Source organism: Octopus bimaculoides, chromosome 5 (assembly GCF_046866305.1).
Source record: "Octopus bimaculoides isolate indiv1 chromosome 5, ASM4686630v1, whole genome shotgun sequence".
NCBI lineage: Eukaryota > Metazoa > Mollusca > Cephalopoda > Octopoda > Octopodidae > Octopus > Octopus bimaculoides.
This window is the reverse complement of record NC_142932.1, coordinates 98,729,360-98,750,708: the sequence shown is the minus strand read 5'-3', so window position 1 is coordinate 98,750,708 and position 21,349 is coordinate 98,729,360. Positions and strand designations below refer to the sequence as shown.

Genomic DNA, 21,349 nt, shown 5'->3' with positions numbered 1-21,349 from the left:
CCCAAATGGACAGGCAGAATTTTGCTTTTAATAATAGAAATAAACACATGTCCAATGAACTTATGGAAGCACCAGTAACAACTTTCTTTTCCAATAAAGTTCAGTTAAAATGACATAGAATTAAAATACTTCACAGCATATGAATTAATTTTGGTATATGTATGAATGACTGTGTGGTTAAGAAGCTTGCTTCTCAACAATCTGGTCTTGGGTTCAGTCCCATTGTGTACTTTGGATGAGTGGCTTTTACTACAGCCCAAGGTTGGCAAAAGCCTTGGGAGTGGATTTTGTAGATGTAAACTGAAGGAATCCTAATGAATGTGTGTTATTGTGTGTGTGTAATATATGTGTGTGTATATATATATATATATAGCAATAAGAAAATGGAGGGGAATAGACAGTATTCATCAACTTGCAGACATTGTATTGTGTCAATTTACCTGTTTATTTTTTACTAAAAGGACAATAACAATATACAAACACATGCGACATATTATGTCATATCAGTAATTAAAAAAAGACATCCCGTGATAGAAAATGGGATAATGACTATAGCTATTTCAGTCTAAAGGTGACATGCCTCTCTCTCTCTCTCTCTCTCTCTATATATATATATATATATATATATATATACACACACACACACATATACATATATACACACACACCTATATATATATACACATATACATGTATATGTGTGTGTTTGTGTGTATCCTTGTCTATAATTCACATGTTGGTTGTAAATGGGCATCACTGTCCTACAGACACCTATGCATCTTATACTGGAAGTACTCTTTCTCCACACCTCCTGAATCCCTACTTTTTTCTCTAGTTTATATTTATATATTCATTCTTTTACTTGTTTCAGTCATTTGACTGTGGCCATGCTGGAGCACCTCTTTTAGTCGAAGAAATTGAACCCAGGACTTATTTTTTGTAAGCCTAGTACTCATTCTATCTATTTTTGCCAAACCACTAAGTTACAAGGACGTAAACACACCAACATCGATTGTCAAGCGATAGTGGGGGGACAAACACATACATATATATATATGATGGGCTTCTTTCAATTTCCATCTACCAAATCCGTTCACAAGGCTTTGGTTGGCCCGAGGCTATAGCAGAATACACTTGCCCAAGATACCATGCAGTGGGACTGAACCTGGAACCATGTAGTTGGGAAACAAGCTTCTTACCACACAGCTATGCCTGTGCCCATATTAATTTATTTTTAATTAAATTTTCAGAAATTTTGAATTGAATTTTTTCTAGAATGCCAAATACAGCCTTATCCATCCTCTTATACAGATTCACAATATGTAAAAGCACGTGCATATATTGTAGTAGGCAAGAATCATGTGACATAGGTGCCGAAACTACCAGATCATGTGATTTCAGCATAGTGCACTTCCTCAGTGGTAGGTGCCCAGTCACTGCATACCAGCCAAACCTCACTGCCAATGATATATAGAATAACAGTGTCTTTTCAGATACTGATATCACACATAGCCAGCAGGTTTATTAGAAAATAAATATTAGCAACAGAAGCGGTATTAATACCAAAAGCAATCTTTATATCCTCTGGTACCCATGTCTGATGATTTTTTTATATGCTACAATATATGTGTGCTTTTAAACACTGTGAGTCTAAAGGAGAGGACCTCGCAAAACAAATAACACAGTATTTGGCATTCTAAAAATACATCCACATTAAGTTGGATATAAAGATTGCTCTTCGGTATTAATTCTGCTTTTGCCATTAATATTTATTTTCTAATAAACCTGCTGGATATTTGTGACACACCTACACAAGGGTGCACCACCCAACCCAACTTTGTTTGAAAAAGTGCCACACCCTAACAGTTGAGGGAACCCGTGGAAGAGGCAGGCCCAGGAAGACCTGGGCTGAGGTGGTGAGGCAAGACCTTCGTACATTGGGCCTCACCAAGGCGATGACTACTGACCGAGACCTTTGGAAATGTGCTGTGCGTGAGAAGACCCGGCAAGCCAAGTAAGATCGTTGCCAGTGCCCCTGGCTCTTGTGCGGGTGGCACATGAGATGCACCATTTTGAGCGTGGCCGTTGCCAGTACTGCCTGACTGGCTCCCGTAGGATTTTCGAGTGAGATCGTTGCCAGTGCCCCTGGACTGGCTTGTGCGGGTGGCACATAAAAGACACCATTTCGAGCGTGGCCGTTTTCGTGCGGGTGACACATAAAAGCACCCACTACACTCTCTGAGTGGTTGGCGTTAGGAAGGGCATCCAGCTGTAGAAACTCTGCCAAATTAGATTGGAGCCTGGTGTTGCCATCCGGTTTCACCAGTCCTCAGTCAAATCGTCCAACCCATGCTAGCATGGAAAGCGGACGTTAAACGATGATGATGATGATGATGATAGCTTTCAGAAAACACATTTTCACAGTTCACATCAACGTCATCACTAGATAATAATGCTAAACAAGTAATCTTAGAAACTTAATTATTGATTTCTTAACTTAAGAACAGCCACAAATTTACAAAGGATTGAAAGGCGGTGATATTTACAGTTTTCTTTTGGGAACTGGTGGTGGGAGTAAAATGAATAACTTAACCAGAAATCCACACTGATTCATACTGTCAATTCATTGAATATATTTTTTTTTATGGTTGACTGGTTTTCCTTCCTTGTTGGCTAACTGTGCTTCATGCTCTTCTGAATACATTCTTTTCATATTGCTTAGCATTATATCATAAATTTAATAATTCAAAACAAAGCCTATTTAAAAATGATAAAGAACATTGAACTTTATTTATTCAAAGTGATCTTTTAATCTTCCATTTTTCTCTATGATTTAGCAGAGAAAGGCAATTATAAATACTGAGTAGGTACACAAAAAAGAATTATCACCATTGTGGTGATGGGGGTGGGGGTGGCACATTTCAATCTCACTCTTCAAGAAAACAAAGATTGACAATCTTAACTGTTTTGATCACCTGTGTAAAAGGAGGGATTGTAATAGAAATGTGTCTTGTACATCAATATAAATATATAATAGATAGTATGTCTCTATGTACATGTAGAAAACAAATATGTATTTTGGTTTTATGTTTGTGAATATATATATATGTATAAATTATATATAAAAGTGGTTGTGGACACAAGTATTGCACATCGTTCATTGATTGCAGTAGTTTTACAGGACACATATGACAAGACCAATGTTATCTAGGTTAAAAAAATTTTTTTTTTAAATAATGGAATTATGTAAAGCAACACAATATCAGAAACTGCTATGCTAATGACAACACTAGAAGCATTATTAAGTTTAAAAAAAAACAAACTAGCAGTAACAGTAGTTGTAATTATTGATAAAATTATTAAATAGTATAATCATATAAAATGTGGGCTGAGTAGTTATTGATTTCTTTAGGCTTGACATAAGTAAAACTTTCTATGTACAGTATAGTGAATTGAATAAGCTACAGTAAAATATCCATCTGATATCCTATCATCACAGCCATAATTACTGCTCTCAACAATAGTTATATTAAATAAACTTGAAAACAACATGGTAAGCTATCTTGCACCAGACATATTGCTTGTTTTTAATTTCTAATGTGAGAAGCAGTGAGGATAAAGTCATTTATTGTACACAAGCAATTTTCCATCATGGTCTGTTTGTGCCTAAATCATCAAACATAGTGCATGAAACTGAGACCACATCTGAGTCTGCAGAACAAATGCTTACCTAATGTTCCTGTAGCATTAAATAGATGACAAACAAATCTTCTGATACCAACAGTGTATTCACAGTCATGAATAACTATTCTTAAAACAAACCTGGTATCTGTGTGCTCAGGCATGAGAACTGAGGTAATGTAGAATAAATAGGTAATATATCAACACACAAACATGTACTTTGACATTTTATTCTTTTACTACTTTACCTCTGCATAATGATGTAAATAAATGATAATGATTTTTCATTAGAAAATGAAGCTTAGATGGAATGCAGTGTCTTATTCTATACAATGCAGCATGTTCAGCAAATATATGCCCATATCTTGGGAATAAACCAATACTTATACTTCTTTAATGAGTCTTAAGAGGCCAAATTCTTTGAAGGTAAAGTTATATATAATCAATCAAAGTAAACTTTATATTAATGGTATTTATAGCTAACCAGACATGGAAAATAAAAATCACAAAGACAACAACTGAATTCAGAAAGATGATGCACTAAACTAGATATTAGTAATACAAATTGAGTGACTACCAAATTCAGAGGTCACATAAGTTATTAATGAAGTACTTTTGTTAGCAACAGTGATGATAACTTTGATATAAATCAATAAAAATACTTAAAGCAACAAGAAGAAATCTGTAAGAGTAGCAACAATAGAAGTAGTAAAACAATGTATCCCTGAGCTTCAAGGGGCTTAGAAAGATGGTGTATAGCTCCAATTTCTATTGTATAATGTAGATGAGAAGAACTTATTCTTAGAAGGATGTCAGTTTATACCAGGAGTGAATTTTTCAAAAGATCTGATACTCATTCCCAATAACAACATGAATTGAGGCTAGTGGAATTAAGAGTATTACCTAGAGAAACAATACGTTTGCGGCAGGCATAAACTCATTACCTACATGCTAGGAGTCTAATACTTTATCTATTCAGACATTTCACTTCCAACATTTGTATTAGTAGTAGCAGTAGTTGCAATAAATGAATACTTAATATCTCCACATGTCTCAACAAGTTTATTAACTTGGGTACTGCTGAAATCTGGTAAACTGTGATAAGTAGAGGAAAATATAAACAACTACCTGGATAAAATATCAGTTTTAACATAAGTGATTTTCGCAAAAGATCTGGTGTCTGTTGCCAAGTGCAAGGTGAACTGAAATATATATATATATATATATATATCTCGGCAGATATAAAACCTGACATTTATGGGGGCAAAAGTACTAACATTCCCACTTTCCTCAATAGCATTTACAACGGGAACTGGCTGTATCTAAATACTGATACCAAATTATGAACTTAAATCACAGGTATAATTACCTCTACTGCATGGCTCATTTTTAGTAAAGTTCTAATAATATAGATTACTAACAATGGTACAAGGCCACTAATTATGTTAGGGCTCAATCAATTACATTAATTTCTGAACTAATTTTATCAACAATGGAAAAATAAAAGGTAAAGGTGACTCCAGTATGATTTGAGTGTAAAGGGACATTGCTAAATTACCTCAAAGCATTTTGGTTATACTCTTCCAAATTTACTGCCCATCATCCCCTTATATATAAAATTAAAATGATTTCTTATATAAGCACAAGGCTTCATTTTATGGGGGGGGGGGGAGAAAATGCAAAACTGTGTACTGCATGTCTTTATCAAAGACATTTATGATATAAGAAGAGTAATCAGCTTCAACTGGAAATTGAAACCAGGTCTTAGCTTTGGCTTACATGGAGTTTGCTCTAAAGCATTTGTCACAACCTCATTAATAATTTCTACTGGCACAAAGTCACAAGTTTGTAGAGGAAGAATGTAGTAAATTGAACCAACCCCAGCTCATGCCTGATATTCATTTTGTACACTATGGAGGGATGAATGACAAAGAAAATACTTGTGAGTTCTGAATTCAGAATATAGAGGAACAAAGCTAAATACACAATAGGCATCTGGTCTGCAAATTTACCTTTTCTTATCTTCCTTTTAATATTGATTTCTCCCTCAGAGGCCTTCATTTTTTTTTTCTTATATTAGTTGAGAAGCTTGAGCATTAAATCATTGTAGGCATATAGCTAGTAATAAATATTCATAGAACATATGACAGCTTGGCAATAATGCTTAAGGTCTAGTGAGTAAAAACAATAGAATAAGCAGAAGTACAGAACTGTGAATGAGTGTGTGTGTGAGTGTATACATGTCTAACAGAGAGATGAGAATCTGTATATGTATGTGTGCATGTTTGTGAAAGAAAAAGTTAAACATCAACAAAACGGTGCGAGTAATAGAATTAGGAATAGACAAGTATGCAAAAGAGAGAGAGAATGTTAGAGACGAACAGACACATTAAGAAACGGAGAAAAGGATGGAAGAAGAGCAATCGTTTTGGTCATGAAACAACATAAACAAAACTACTGGTTTCAACAAGACATTTGGACAGATATACAACATCTGTCAGAAATACAAAACACATAGATGCAGAGCTAAAACAATCCCACAAAACAGCCAGATAGAATATTAGTAAGACTCAGATCAGTAGCATACAGATAAATATTTAAACAGACACTCAATAAACTTGCAGATAGGGAATTTTTTCAAAGAGAAAAGAAAGTGCCCCGCTGTCATTTTGACAAAATGTCTGACTGGCTCAATTGAAGTTGAAGTTATTCCAAGTCCTAGCCAGAGCCAAAGTTGCATTAGTCATACTGACAGAAACAGGAGATGTAGCCAAGGAAGAACTTATGGCTTGGTGAGAAGTGGTCAGTGTTTGACCAGTATCTGCAGCAGGAAGTGAAGCAATAGTTTGTACAGTCTGTTGTTGTTGTTGATTGGCAGCAGCAGCAGCAGCTGCCAGTTGAGTATGCACCAGATTCTGTCCAAGGTGACTGAGTTCAATTGTTGTCGTTGGCTGACCACCAACAACGGACACTGTGCCAATTTGTGCTGGTTGAATTTGAACCATTGCTGTATGGCCTGTAGGGTTAGCCGTATTAGTAACTCTAGCCACTGAGTATTCTCCTGAAGGCTGGTAATCATGAGATAATGTTTGTGTCAGCTCAGTCATAGCTTGGGTGAGGAGATCAGCCTGTTGATATTGGTCAGAGATAGCTTGTGTTGAAACAGGACCATGCACCTCAGCCATAAATTCTTCCTCAGTAACACCATGGGAATTGTCAGACAACATTGCAGCTGTGTGTTCTTCTTTCACCCGTTTGACAGATGATTGTGGAGGTGACATTTCAGGATGCTTTTTCCTGTGATGTTGCATCAACTTTGCCTTGCTGGCATACTGCTTGTGACAGAAATCACACTGATGTGGCATTGTGGTAATACTCCCCACCATTTGGGAGTATGTTGGGTTTGGATGGCCTGGAACTTCATGGATTTGAGACTTCTTCCGACTGCTCATTGGTAGTTCAGATCCAGGATGGTTCTTTAATATATGAGCTTTTCGCTTTGAGCTGGATTTGTAGACTTTTTCACAGTACTGACAATAATAATCTCTCTGAGTTTTCAATATAGGAAGCTTCAATTCAGGCACAGTATCTGGTTTTATGTCAGGATGTCTTTTGGCCAAATGGTTAACCAGCATACCCCGCCGTTTGAAACCAAGGAGACATGTGTGACATTTGTATATAAAACGGTGATAATCATTAGGTGATACTTTGGGGATGAATTTTTTATGGTTGACTGGTTTTTCTTCCTTGTTTGCTAATCGTGCTTCACGCTCTTCTGAATGCATCCTTTTCATATGTTCTTTTAGTTTGTCCTTTCTTTTGAACTGGCGACCACAGCTTTCACACATAAACTCCCGGTGAGAGGAATGTCGTAACATGTGCAATTTCAGCTTATCCGGCCGTGGAAATAGCTTATCACATTCAGGGCAGGGATATTTTATTGCTGAATGGAATGCACGCATGTGCTTTCGAATAGTAACAAATTCATCAAATACCCGGGTACATATGGGACAGTTATATTTACCATTGGCATCTTCATGTTCAGTCACATGACTCTTTAATGAACCTACTTGGTCAAAGTCTGAATGACAGAGTGGACACTCATAATATTTTTTATCACTATGTGTCTTCATGTGACAGGACAATGCAGAGTTATTCATGAAGCGCTTAAAACACACTTGACATTGAAGTGGTTTAGAATTCTCATCACCATGACACAAAAGGTGTTTCTGAAGGCGTTCATAGTTACTAAAAGCTTTCCAACATTTCTGACATTTATGTGGTCGTTGAGGATTGTGCAACATCTTGCGTTTAGTTTTGCCATGTACACTAGCATGTTCTATAAGGTCTTGTTGTTTTTGGAAGGATAAAAAACATACTGGACACGCCAAAACATCTGAGTCTAAAGTAATGACACTATCAGACTCTTCCAAAGAAGCAACTTCATTGCTGGCATCTCCATTGGTAATCTGTTGCATTTGGATGGCATTTGCTAGCACTGGTTTTGCTTCATTGGGATCACAAGCAAGCCTTTTCACTTCATCTAAGCCAACATCTTCAGCAGCATGGGTGAGTGTGTGTAAGTTCAGTAAGTTTGAATTATCAAATGTCAGGTCACAATGTGTACACACCCACTCATTTCCACCAGTTACTTTGCCTTTCTTACGATACAGAGATTTTAATGATCGACGTCTAAGGGCCTCATGATCCAACCTGCGATGATATTTCTTCAGTGTTCTGGAAAAAAAAAACATTTGCATATTAATAAGTGTGTATGTGTATTTGGGTGTGTATATGTGTGTGAATAATCAATTATCCTTATAAAAAGCAAAGTTTGTTTCTTTGTATGTTGACTGCTGAAAACACTAAACAAAATTGATAATATTTCAGGTATTTCATTTCATTTAAATTAATTTGATCATTCTGCAGATAACTGTGCACTTATCTTCCGAAAAGGGAATGGAGAGGGCCAAGTTGGTGGTGTATTGGCTCCTATTTCTAGCAATTCATGTACTGTCTATTTCACCATAATGCATTTTACAGAGTGAAAAAATACTTCACCTATCAATCAATCCACCTCCAACTTTCTCAAAGTTTATACATTACAGTTATTCCTTTGAAGTTACTGCTGGACCTCTGCCTTCTCTCTGTCTATATGTCTCTTTCTATGTCTCTATCTCTCTCTCTGGTTCTATATGTGTCTCTCTCTCTCACTATCTCTACCTCTTTTTCTCTCAAGAGAAAAACATGTGAGAGAGAGAAAGGGGGCTCCACAGAAAAACTGCTTTCTCTCTGTCTATATGTCCCTCTCTATGTCTCTATCTCTCACTACCTCTACCTCTTTTTCTCTCTAGAGAAAAAATATGTGAGACAGATAGAAAGGGGTTGGTAGTAGTGGTGACAGTATAGATTAATAGGTATTGGTGGGTGTGGTGGTAGTATTGGTAGCACAATTTAGATATTCTAAATAAATGTTAAAAATTATGTTATGTAATATTGAAATACCTTTTAACAACTTTTATTGTAAGGAAAATGGGCATTATGATAGATGCCAATATGTGCCTTATTAATTAATACATTTGAGTACAAACCGGGTTGAAGGCTGGGAGGCCTGCTAGCATAATATAAAAGTACTTAAGAGGCATAAATATAATTTTTGTAAATTTATCAAGCATAGGGAAGTACCTTTGAAGTAACAAAGTTAAAATACAGAAAAAGAAAAATTTAAACTGGCTTCATATGAAGCGAAACATGGTAAAACAAAACAACAGTAACACAAACAATTTGTTTCTTCTTACCAATCATCAGAGAAACTAATCAAGAGGCTCTAAAAAAATTTCATTTATAGCTTAGTAAGAGGAAAAAGGTTAGTACTTATGACCTTTTTGTGAGGCCGCCAAGATTAGTGGAGAGAAAGAAAGATCTTAAACTGAATCTGAAGGCTTGCAATGGAGAACATTTTTAACAAACACTGAAGTGTTGAGTTATTGGTATTTTAGAAATGAAGGAAATCTCAAGTGCAGGAGATAGCTGTGAAAACAACTTAGAGGATTCGGCAAAATACCCTTACAGATGGATCTTCTTAGCTGTTTTCACAGTTATTCTCCTATATTTGAGATGTCCTTAATTTCTTATAATGCAAAGAGCCAGTTGGTGGTTAAGCCTACCACCTTGGGGATTTGGGAATATTGCAGTAAATCAAATGTTAGCACTCCGTCGCTTACGACGTCGAGGATTCCAGTTGATCCGATCAATGGAACAGCCTGTTCGTGAAATTAACGTGCAAGTGGCTGAGCACTCCACAGCCACATGTACCCTTAACGTAGTTCTCGGGGATATTCAGCATGACAAAGTGTGACAAGGCTGACCCTTTAAATTACAGGTACAACAGAAACAGGAAGTAAGAGTGAGAAAAAGTTGTGGTGAAAGAGTACAGCAGGGTTCGCCACCATCCCCTGCCGGAGCCTCATAGAGCTTTAGGTGTTTTCACTCAATAAACACACACAATGCCCGGTCTGGGAATCGAAACCGCGAGCCTATGATTGCGAGTCCGCTGCCCTAACCACTGGGCCATTGCGCCTCCACAGTAAATCAAATAGGTAAAAGGGAATTAGCAATTAACTCAGACAAGATTATATATAAATGCCAGCAGTCAAAACATTGAGGAGGATCACAGCTGATATAACACAGACATGGTTCTTGGGCCAGAATTAACAAAGTCGAGGAAATGCAGATTGCGAGAGTAACTGGGTAACAAATATTTATAGAATTTCATTTTAATGTAAATCTTCCAACAGCATATGTGAAGATTTGCAATAAATTTATGAAAGCAAGGAAATGACTAAATAGAAACTAGTAACTTACTTGTTTAGATAGAATGTAGAAGATTTCTTCTTCCAAGGATAATTACAGATTTCTCCATTGGCAGACTTGAAAAATAAAAAGTTTTATGAGGCATTATTTATGATAAATTTAAATGTACTAGTTTGTTTATAAAAGCCATTAAAATAATTATATTATTAAATATATTAAAATAATTATATTATTGGCATAGCTTAAGTATACGCTTATGGAGTAGAAAATTTCCCCAACTTTTGCCAAGGAATAAAAGATTTATAACATCAAAACTAATAAGGATATAATCTTGTTTTTATAAATATTTACAGTGATCCTAGTTGAAATAATGGTTTTATAAATACCTTCTGATAAAATTACCTATCATATACAATTTGCAGTAGTCTCTATAAAAAATAGTTTATAGAGCAATAATAGAGAAATAATTAAGTTATTCTTTCTATCAGGTCATCCCATAAGTTCTGTCTGAATTTTGAATATAGAAAACAAGTGATCAAATGTTATATTCAATTGAAATTTAATCATCAATGTACTTTCCCTGATCATCTATGACTTCCTTCCATCTATTTACAAGCTTTTTAATCCCATCAATGTAAAACTCTTTTGGTTTCAAAGCGAAGAACTCTGAAATGTCAGTTTCGACCTCCTGCTGGCTTGCAAAAGTTATGTTCCCCAAATGATTCTGTAAACTACAAAACAAATGGTAGTCTGAAGGAGCAAGGTCAGGAGAATAAGGTCGATGGGGAATTTTTTCCCTACCAAGTTCTTCAATCTTCTGTGATGTGATTTTTGCAGTGTGGGGTCGCACATTGTCCTGATGAAACATCACACCTTTTCGATTCACTAAAGCAGGTCTTTTTTACTTCAAAGCTTGGTTCAAACACTCTAATTGCTGACAATAGACTTGAGCATTGATTGTTGCATTAGGTGGTAACAATTCAAAGTGAATTACTCCTTTGCAATCCCACTAGACAGAGAGAAGAACCTTTTTCCCATGAAGTTCCCTTCTTGGTTGTGGTTGAGCTTTTTCCCTTTTACCAAGCCACTGTTTACGACGTTAAACATTTTGATAGAAGATCCATTTTTTGTCACCAGTCACAAGTCTATCCAAAAAGGGTGAAATGAGTTTGCGAGAATGGAGAGAAGAGCAGATGTCAACTTGGGATTTGCGGTTGCTTTTAGACAATTCATGAGGTACCCATTTTCCAAGTTTAGGAACCTTTTGAAGTTGTTGAAGATGACGATGAATAGTTGCATGGTTTGAACTAATCTTTATTGCCAATTCTTCAACTGATAATGCAGGATTTCCTTCAAGTAATGCCTCAAGAGCTTATCATCAAACTCAACTGGACGTCCTGTTCGATCTTCATCTTCAAGGCTAAAATCTCCACTTCTGAATTTTGCAAATCATCTTCTGCAAGTTTTTTCATTCAAGCATTCTTTCCCATAAACTGAGTGTATGTTTCGAGTCGCTTTGGTTGCTGAGTTTCCTTTTTTGTACTCATAAAGCATTATGTGCCTCAAATGCTCTTTGGATACTTCCATGTTAGAAAGGGTTTTAATCAAAGAAATTTTAATTCTATTATTCTGTAAAATAATATTTAATTAGTTTAAATGTACACAAATGCATAAAAATAATTTTTAATTCCATTAGACATTCTAAAATACTATTAAATCTCATTCAATTTTAAAAAAGGTAAAATCGGACAGAACTTATGGGATGACCTGATACGTTGGGGATGATATTATATACTATTAATTGGCATTAGAAACAGCATACAGTTATGATACTATTGAACTAATTACACAATATTATCACATTTCTGAACAATTAACTGGCTACAGATCTAATGCAACCATAAAAACAGATATCAAACAGAATAAAGGATAAGATTCAAATACATAAAAAAATAAAAGTCCATGAATATAATTAGAGAAGACTGGAGAGAATTAATGGAATCAAATATTATGCAAAAGAATTAAAGATTAGGATTACACAAAAGAATTAAGGAAAGATGACAATTAATAGCCAAATTGAGAAAGATTAAGAAAAAATTTAGAAACAAAATCACTCTGATTATAAATAAAAGAGAATAATAGAGAAGCAAAAGGACATTAGTTATATTTACCACTTTTGGGTGCCGTCTCTTTCGTTTCAATGTTCCTGCTTGTAAAGAGAATCCTTTACGTCGGTTCTTCTGCATCATTGTTTCACCTCTAATACTAAAGTCATCATCTTGATGGCGGTTTGATGTATTTTCTTCATGAACAACTAAATGCTTCTGAAGTGCAGCTGATGTTTTAAATCGTTTATTACATTCATAACAAGGCCATTTGCGTTCTTGTTCATCCAAAGCTGTCAATTGGATAAATTCAGAATGAATCACATGAAATTCTAATTTACAAAATGGAACATTTTAAAGTTAACATTACTTTTAACCCTTTAGCAATCAGATTCCTCTGTTCAAATGTGATGCTTATTTATCCATTGTTTTTAATTAATCATGCATTAACTCATTGCTTTCAGATTTCAATGTAGTGATTGTTATTTTTAGAATGACATTGTAGGGTAGGTGTAAGAGGTCTGACCTGGTTTGTTTGAATATAAAACAGGTAAATATTTGGGCCAGATTTGGCCAGTTTAAATGCTAAAAGGTTACAGTTATAAATTCTTTGCATCAGTTATTAAGATATAATAATATTATGATGGCTAGTCTTTAACTAAATCAAACTTGTCCATTTTACATGTCTTCTGTCCTCCTCCAGCAAAGCCCCTCAATCTTTCAGTCACATACTAAACTGCCTTCTCATCTATAATTTGTCTTGAAGCATGAACTTTGCATGGATTCAAATTGAACATTAACTGTATTAACATCAAATAGTTATCTCTACTTTGTAGAAGAATCTGAGAAGGCTTATCTTCAATTGAAGGAGAGCCTGATAGGGATAGCGATTCTGCTCCACTTCCTTAGATAAAATTATACAGAAGTAATTAGTTTTAAAGTTTTATGGCAGTGGTTTTTATCTGGGGTCCATATAAGATTTTATTGTTAAAAAATTTATGTGCAATAAATTAGTTATACATCTCCAATGCACAAAATATTAAAATTTTTTCATACAATTCCTAATAATATTTCATCATCATCATCATCGTCGTTTAACGTCCGCTTTCCATGCTAGCATGGGTTGGACGATTTGACTGAGGACTGGTGCAACCGGATGGCTACACCAGGCTCCAATTTAATTTGGCAGAGTTTCTACAGCTGGATGCCCTTCCTAACGCCAACCACTCGGAGAGTGTAGTGGGTGCTTTTACGTGTCACCCGCACGAAAACGGCTACGCTAAAAAAACAGTAAGATTTTCCTTTTATGTATAGTGAATAGCTGTGGACATCCAGTAGAGAAAAGTAGGAATCAAAGGGGTCTACAGGCAAAAAATGGTTGCAAACCACTGCTCTGTGGTATACAACCTAGTTGCCATATCACAGTGGAAAAAAAGAATTCAGTGTTATGATACATAAAATATATAAACTATAAATAATGACAATGGTGATAATAATGATGATGATGATATATTTCACAAGTATTTTTATATATTGTAGTATTATAGTAATACATCAGGCAACAATAAACTCAAAAATAGAAGGAAATAGAAATAAAAACTCTCGGTTTAATTCTAAAATTGTATAAGAATGATTGTATTTTAGAAACAGTTTAATTTCCATCATTATAATTTGCTACTTTAGATATTTAAAAAAATTTTATGAGTAGATATTAATATTTTCAGAAATATGAATATTAAAAAGAAAAAAAAAACATAGTGACAGCCTCATCAAGAAAATTTCAAAATGATTGCTCAACCTTCTAAAATAGCAGCTAAATCTTCCCCAAATCACACCTTAGCTTCTTAGAAAAAGCATACAATGGATAATGTAATCTAGATTGCTTTGCTCACAGGTCTTCTAGTGTAAGACTAATTTGGGGGTGAAACAACAACCTATTAAATAATGTTAATCAAATGTAGAATTATTGGTTTGGTTGAAATCCCAAGTAAGTTTTAACATTCGTCCATTACGTTGTACTAGTGTGAAATACTGGCATCTTCTGGGGTTTTTTCCTCATGTAATGTTGTTAAGAAGTGTTACAGTATACTGCAATTTATCCCATTTGTTCCAGAGATTGTTCATCTGTTTGAAATTCTGACAATAAGAGAACTTGAGATGAGCACTGGAAGCTATTAAGGCACTTGTTCATTATATGGCAGCTTAAAGTGTGAGCTGCATATCTCCATAGTACCTACTGTAAACAGATGGACAGATTCAAGAATCCATTGTTTTTGTCAGGAACACAATGAAGGTTTAGATGCAGGTATGGCCTGCTGACTCTTTTGAGGAGAGGCTAACAATTCAGTTAGCCTAGAAGACTAACTTTCAGCAAGACAATAAGGTTACTTTTGTGTAATTTCAAGTCAAGTAATTTTTAACACTTTTCATCTATGTTTTATGGCAATCATTTAAATTTATCAATTTAAAAAAAAAGAAACCATAAATATTTCCATCTTTATTGTAAACCTTTATACCATTTACAGCTTGCATTTACTAATAACATATTTCATACACAATCAATCATCAGATATTTTATTATTTGCCATCAATGAAATGCATACAAGAGTATTTAAGGTTATTGAATTGAAGTTAAAGTAAACAGAGGTTGTGACATTAATAACTTTCTTAAAGTGTATGTACCCAACCATGAATTAAAACTGAATTGTTAACTTACTCTCTAAGCATTTCAACAAAAGCTAAATTCTTATCGATAGCATCCATTAGTTTCTATGTAAAACATTTCTTGCATTAAAAACATGAAAATGTGGACAATAACCTTCAATATCTTCATCTGTGATATCAAGAACATGTGCTCCAATACGTTCAGCATAATGTGCTGCATACCACACCTAGAAACAGAAAAAGGTGATGATATTTTCTATAATAGGAATAATGTGGAAGTGTGATGTGCACCACTCATAAATAAACTTTTTACACTGGAGTTACATGCTTGTGTGTTGAAGAACAGCACCAATGTTTCTATATTTGAAATCGAATATTTTTACAAGAAATAAACATTTCAACAAATTTCTGTTACCAAACTGGAAGATGCCCTGCCCCACCAGATTAGACATACAATTTAATGCAATTTAGCCTTTTCCCCATTTGCATATTTTCACTAGGCATGGTTATTTTAGATGTAAACATTCCATTAACAATATTCTTCCTCTGATGGGATAGAGGTATGTAATCTTTATTCCTCTTTTCTCTTAAATTTTCCTTCTTGCATGTTTCCTTGTGATTTTTTTTTTTTTTTGTGGATGCAGGCTTGGCTATGTAGTAAGAAGTTTACAGCCAAACCACATGGTTTTAGGTTCAGTCCTGGTGCATGGCACCTTAGGCAAGTGTCTTCTACTATAGCCTTAGGCTGACCAAACACTTGTGGGTGGATTGTGTGGTAAGAAGCTTTCTTCCAAATCACATGGTTCTGGGTTCAGTCCTACTGCGTGGCACCTTGGGCAAGTGTCTTCTACTATAGCTTTGGGCTGACCAAAGTCCTCTGAGTGGATTTGGTAGATAGAAACTGAAAGAAGCTCATCATATATGTGTGTGTGTGTGTGTGTGTGTGTGTGTCCTCCCACCATTGCTTGACAACTGATCCTGGTGCGTTTATGTTCCCATAACTTAGTGGTTCAGCGAAAGAGTCTAATAGAATAAGTACTAGGCTTACAAAGAATGAGTCCTGGGGTTGATTTCTTTAACTAAAACCCTTTAAGGCAATGCTCCAGCATGACTGCAACAAGTAAAAAGAATAAAAAAACAGAATGTGTGTGTATGTGTGTTACTGTCCCCTTGCCTTGACTTTGCATGATAGTTGTAAACGAGTGTCATCATGCAAGTGGCGTCTTTCGTTTCTAATCTTCTCTGCAAACATGGTTATGGGAAAATATTATCTTTCTTGGAAAGAGGTGAGGGCTGTTGACAAGAAGAACATTCAGACATGGAAAATCTACCTCAGCAAATTCTGCCTGACACATAAAGCATGGCAAAATGATGATAATGATTTTTTTATCTCACCATCTTCCTCCCATTTCCACGCAGAGTAACTATGTCATCTGAGTCTGAACAATTGCTGGTGTGCACGGTACACTACACAAGCCTGTTCAATTACTGCACTATCCAAGAATGAAACCTGTGGTAGCTCACGTATAACTCTTGTATTCATTAAACAATACTTATCTCTTGCTTGATTGTGTACTTTTTTGCTGATCCTGCCAACAAGCAAGCAGTACACTATATATATATATATATATATATATATATATATATATATATATATATATACATACATATATATATATATATATATATATATATATATATATATATATAACATCTTCCGTCACATGCCAGGGAGAAAAACTAGAAGTAGTTGATAGCTTCTGTTACCTAGGTGACTAAGTCAGTAGCTGGGGTGGATGCTCTGACAGCTTAGCTGCTAGAATAAAAATAGCCAGGGCAAAGTACAGAGAGCTCGTACCTCTGCTGGTAACAAAGGGCCTCTTGCTCAGAGTGAAAGGTAAACTGTATGACGCATGTGTGCAAAAATCCATGCTACACGACAGTGAAACATGGGCTGTGACTGCTGAGGACATGTGTAAGCTTGCAAGAAACGAAGCTAGGATGCTCCGCTGGATGTGTAATGTCAGTGTGCATATACAACAGAGTGTAAGCGCCCTGAGAAAAAGTTGGACATAAGAAACATCAGATGTGCTGTGCAAGAGAGACGACTGCGCTGGTAATTGTCATGTGTTACATATGGATGAGGACAGCTGTATGAAAAAGTGTTACATCCTAACAGTGGAGGGAACCTGTGGAAGAGGTAGACCCAGGAAGACCTGGGATGAGGTGGTGAAGCACAACTTTTGAACATTGGGCCTCACAGAGGCGATGATGAGCGACTGAGACTTTTGGAGATATGCTGTGCTTGAGAAGACCCGGCAGTCAAAGTGAGACTGTAACCGTAGCCTATGCCAGTCTAGCATAACTGGCCTGTTTAAGAGTACCCTTCAATCATTAGGCAAGACCTATTAAGTCAAGTGAAATCATTGTTGTGGCCGATGCCAGTACCACCTGACTGGTCTTGTGCCGGTGGCACATAAAAATACCATTCAAGTGTGGTCGCTGCCAGTGCCACTTGATTGGCTCCTGTGTCAGTGGCACGTAAAAAGCACCATTCAAGTGTGGTCGATGTCAATACAACCTGACTGGCCCTTGTGCCGGTGACACGTAAAAAAGCACCCACTAAACTCCGGAGTGGTTGGCATTAGAAAGGGCATCCAGCTGTAGAAACCTTGCCAGATCAGATTGGAGCCTGGTACAACCTTCTGGCTTGCCAGTCCTCAGTTAAACCGTCCACCCCATGCCAGCATGGAAAGCAGATGTTAAATGATGATGATGATATACACACACACCCAGTAATATGACAAATTTGTACTTTACAGATTGCATGATAATTAGTTATTATTAGTTATTTTTAAACAAAAGTGCACAACTTTTTATAAAATTATGAATTATTTGGGGCTGCAGCCCAAGTTTACAGACTGAAAGAATAGTTGGAAAGAACTAATCTCTGATACACAGTATAAAGGAAGTATATGTGTCTTATCTTGTAGCTAGTCTTCTGCTACAGAACATTCTGTTTTGTGAACAATATCTCTCCTTAGATGATGTATAATGAATAGATCACTTTATGACCAGCAGTCATAGAAATTGAATATAAAACTGCCCAGAACAGACAAATGTGTATTACAGGAAAAATAACCTCAAAATGCTTCTTAGGAGCATGCACACTTGGTAATAAGTCATAAGTACTCAATAATAATAATAATAATAATAATAATAATAATAATAATAATAATAATAATAATAATGATGATGATGATGATGATGAGTAATAGTAGTAGTAGTAGTAGTTATATCTAAAAAAAACTTACTTTGAGCTCCTGCCTTGGCTCAATATTTTTAGAAACTGTAAAATAGATATCTTGACAGTGTTGATAAGCAACAAGGTTTTGTTCAGCAAAGTTCTCAGCAGGTCGTACAAACATCATCCAATTACATTTATTCTCATCAGACATTTCAATGTAGAAACACTCATTATTTTCACGCTCTAACTGCAAGGAAAAAGGAAAGGAAAGAAATTATATTAAGGATGACTAAACAGAAAGAAACATCAAATATATCAAATTTTTAAAAAAATAAATTAGTATAGTGAGATAACCAAAAGGTGAAAAACAAGCATTAATAAGTAATATACTCATAATGAAATAATGACATGTAGCATATGATCTTGAAATGCAGGATATATAGTTCTATTCAGCATTTAGTCACAGAGAATACATAAAAGGGGTCAACAATATACAGTATTGGATCTCATTTAACAGTAAATACCATTCTTAATTAACAACTTTCTATAAATTTCAACAATAAACTATATATTCTGATCATTTCCATCTACAGACTTCAGCTAATGATATTCATATATCCATATATTTCAATTAATATAATTCAGTAATTAATATAATTCATAAATACTTTGTTGAACACTATTTGAATGGAAATTATATCTGATAACTATACATGTAATAAAAAAGTATAAGTAGTTAAAGGCATTTCTGGAACTTTGGCTTCAGGTATTGTTTCAACACATGACAGATAACTTTATGAAGAACAAAATTTGAACAAAATTAAATGAAACAAAAACTTCAATAATTAATACATTTGAAACTAACCATTAAAACAAACCGACAGTTTGTCAGCTGATTTTGATTGGCTACCGGTTCACCAATAAATGGTCCAAACTGTGTAGATTTTGCAATGGGACGTTTTGCAAATACTCCAAGTTCTAGTAGAGAAAAAAAGAAAAGATCACATACAATATTTTTTGATCAATTGAAAAAATGTCTCTTTACAAATAAGCGGTTGTTCTCTCTAAAATAAATTCAATATATCACCACAACAATAAATAAGCACAGAAAGGGAATTAAAATGTAGACAACTTTTATAAGTAGATTTAATGATAAAAATGAATCTTGTGAAAAAGAAATGAATTATTATCATTAAAGACATTTATCTTTAGTCCAGTGACTTTTTTTTATAGTGGCTTCAATTAAGTGTACTATCATATCAATTGGCATGAGGTTGAGTAACAATCAGGCAATTTTTTTGTTAATTATTACGATAAAAATTTTTTAACTTAACTGATTAATACAATATCTTTGATAAGTAAATTAATCTGGTAAGATTTGTTAATTAACAGACAAGCACTGGGCATGTCAATCCTATGACAGAGAATCAACTCCTGGTTGCAACCATATGCTTGTGTGAAGTTAGTCAAGTAAATCAACAAAGCAAAACAATCTAGAAACAATGCTTAATCCAAACTTAGTATTTATGGTAACACTACATATAACTCCCACATCTGGGACAGCAACACGTAAGAATATTGCAGATTGCATTTCACATAACAGGTCCCCCAATTGACAATCATGAGAGTTGGTCACTAATACAAATTTCAGTCTCTAACTCACAGACATGCTGTCTCCTCACTCTGTCTTCTCTACCACTACTCCAGTGGCTTTTATTTTTCAGGGTTGGCTTGTCTGGTGCCACTCCTAACCAAATAAATCATCTCTCTTCTTTTCCTCACCCATATTGTGTTTATTCCCTACGCTAATCACTATTTCTAAACCTTCTTCAAAATGATGGCTCTATAAAATTCCCTCCTTGTCCATGTTTTTTTCTTGCTGTTGTTCAAGATAAACTTCAACTGCATCATTCTTGACAGTCTCATTAAATATGTGAAAATTATAGGTGCAGCCATTTCCTTCAGGTCCAACCATTAAAAACAAACAAAAACAACTTAAGTTAAAATCAACAACAGTACCAATATACTCAATTACCAATTATCTACTTATAAAGAAATGACTACAGTTACAATTTAAATGTTAATAACTAAAATGAGTATGTTTAAAAGAAAAAAAATTTTTATTGTCATATTTTTAAAATAATACAAGCAAGCATACAAATTACACAACTAACCTGTACTTTCACCAAGTCGAAATATCTGAAGTATTGGAGGCAAACTGGACCAGGCCCGAGACAAGACTACTTTATCAGGTACAATTTGTAGGCGATGTTCTGGACATTCATTTTGGTAAGTAGCCATGCATTCTTCACACCCTTGATAAAAGTAAAGTTTAAAATGTAGTTCTGATTGGAGTAAAACAAATATGCAAAAATTACAATGAAAATTATAAAATACTTACAAAGTTCATCAGGGTTATATGCCTTGGTAGGTTTATACTGACGGCGATGACTCGACCAGCTTGACTCGGCTTCCATATTGGCAATGCGGTTTGATTTACGCAACTTCAATAAGAAATACAAACAACAAAAGAGAAGTTAATTTCAATTCTTTCTTTTAGATTAAGGTCATTTTTTCATGTAGACAAAAACCAAAATATTTTGATTTTTTTTTTTTGCTACCATCATTTTCCTAAAAGTCTGGAAGTGTGCTGGTACTTATAAATAAAAAGTGACTGAGGATAGGTCTCCCTCTTACCTGTCCTTCCACCTCTGTCTGGACAGGGTATCAATCCAGTGAAAGTTTTGTTACAATGCCTTTGAGAAGCATGTTCTTGAGAAATAAGCATATTTGTAATAAGAAGTAAATAAGGTATCATTACAAGATACAATCAATTGAC

The 21,349-nt window shown here is 35.0% G+C and overlaps 1 protein-coding gene across 2 annotated transcripts in view; it reads right to left on the bottom strand.

The window, feature by feature from the left end:
- Positions 1–2,760: 2,760 nt before the first annotated feature.
- LOC106867872 (PR domain zinc finger protein 10) overlaps positions 2,761–21,349 on the bottom strand; it is a 29,034-nt gene continuing 10,445 nt past the window's right edge. For both annotated transcript variants that reach the window (XM_014912928.3, XM_014912929.3), the window contains exons 7-14: positions 20,912–21,014; positions 20,685–20,825; positions 19,376–19,488; positions 18,578–18,757; positions 15,418–15,490; positions 12,666–12,892; positions 10,546–10,610; positions 2,761–8,418 (exon numbers count right to left, since the gene is read on the bottom strand). In XM_014912928.3, the coding sequence (XP_014768414.1) occupies positions 6,372–8,418; positions 10,546–10,610; positions 12,666–12,892; positions 15,418–15,490; positions 18,578–18,757; positions 19,376–19,488; positions 20,685–20,825; positions 20,912–21,014 (2,949 nt within the window). In that variant the 3' untranslated portion in view covers positions 2,761–6,371. The remainder of the gene's footprint in view (positions 8,419–10,545; positions 10,611–12,665; positions 12,893–15,417; positions 15,491–18,577; positions 18,758–19,375; positions 19,489–20,684; positions 20,826–20,911; positions 21,015–21,349) is intronic.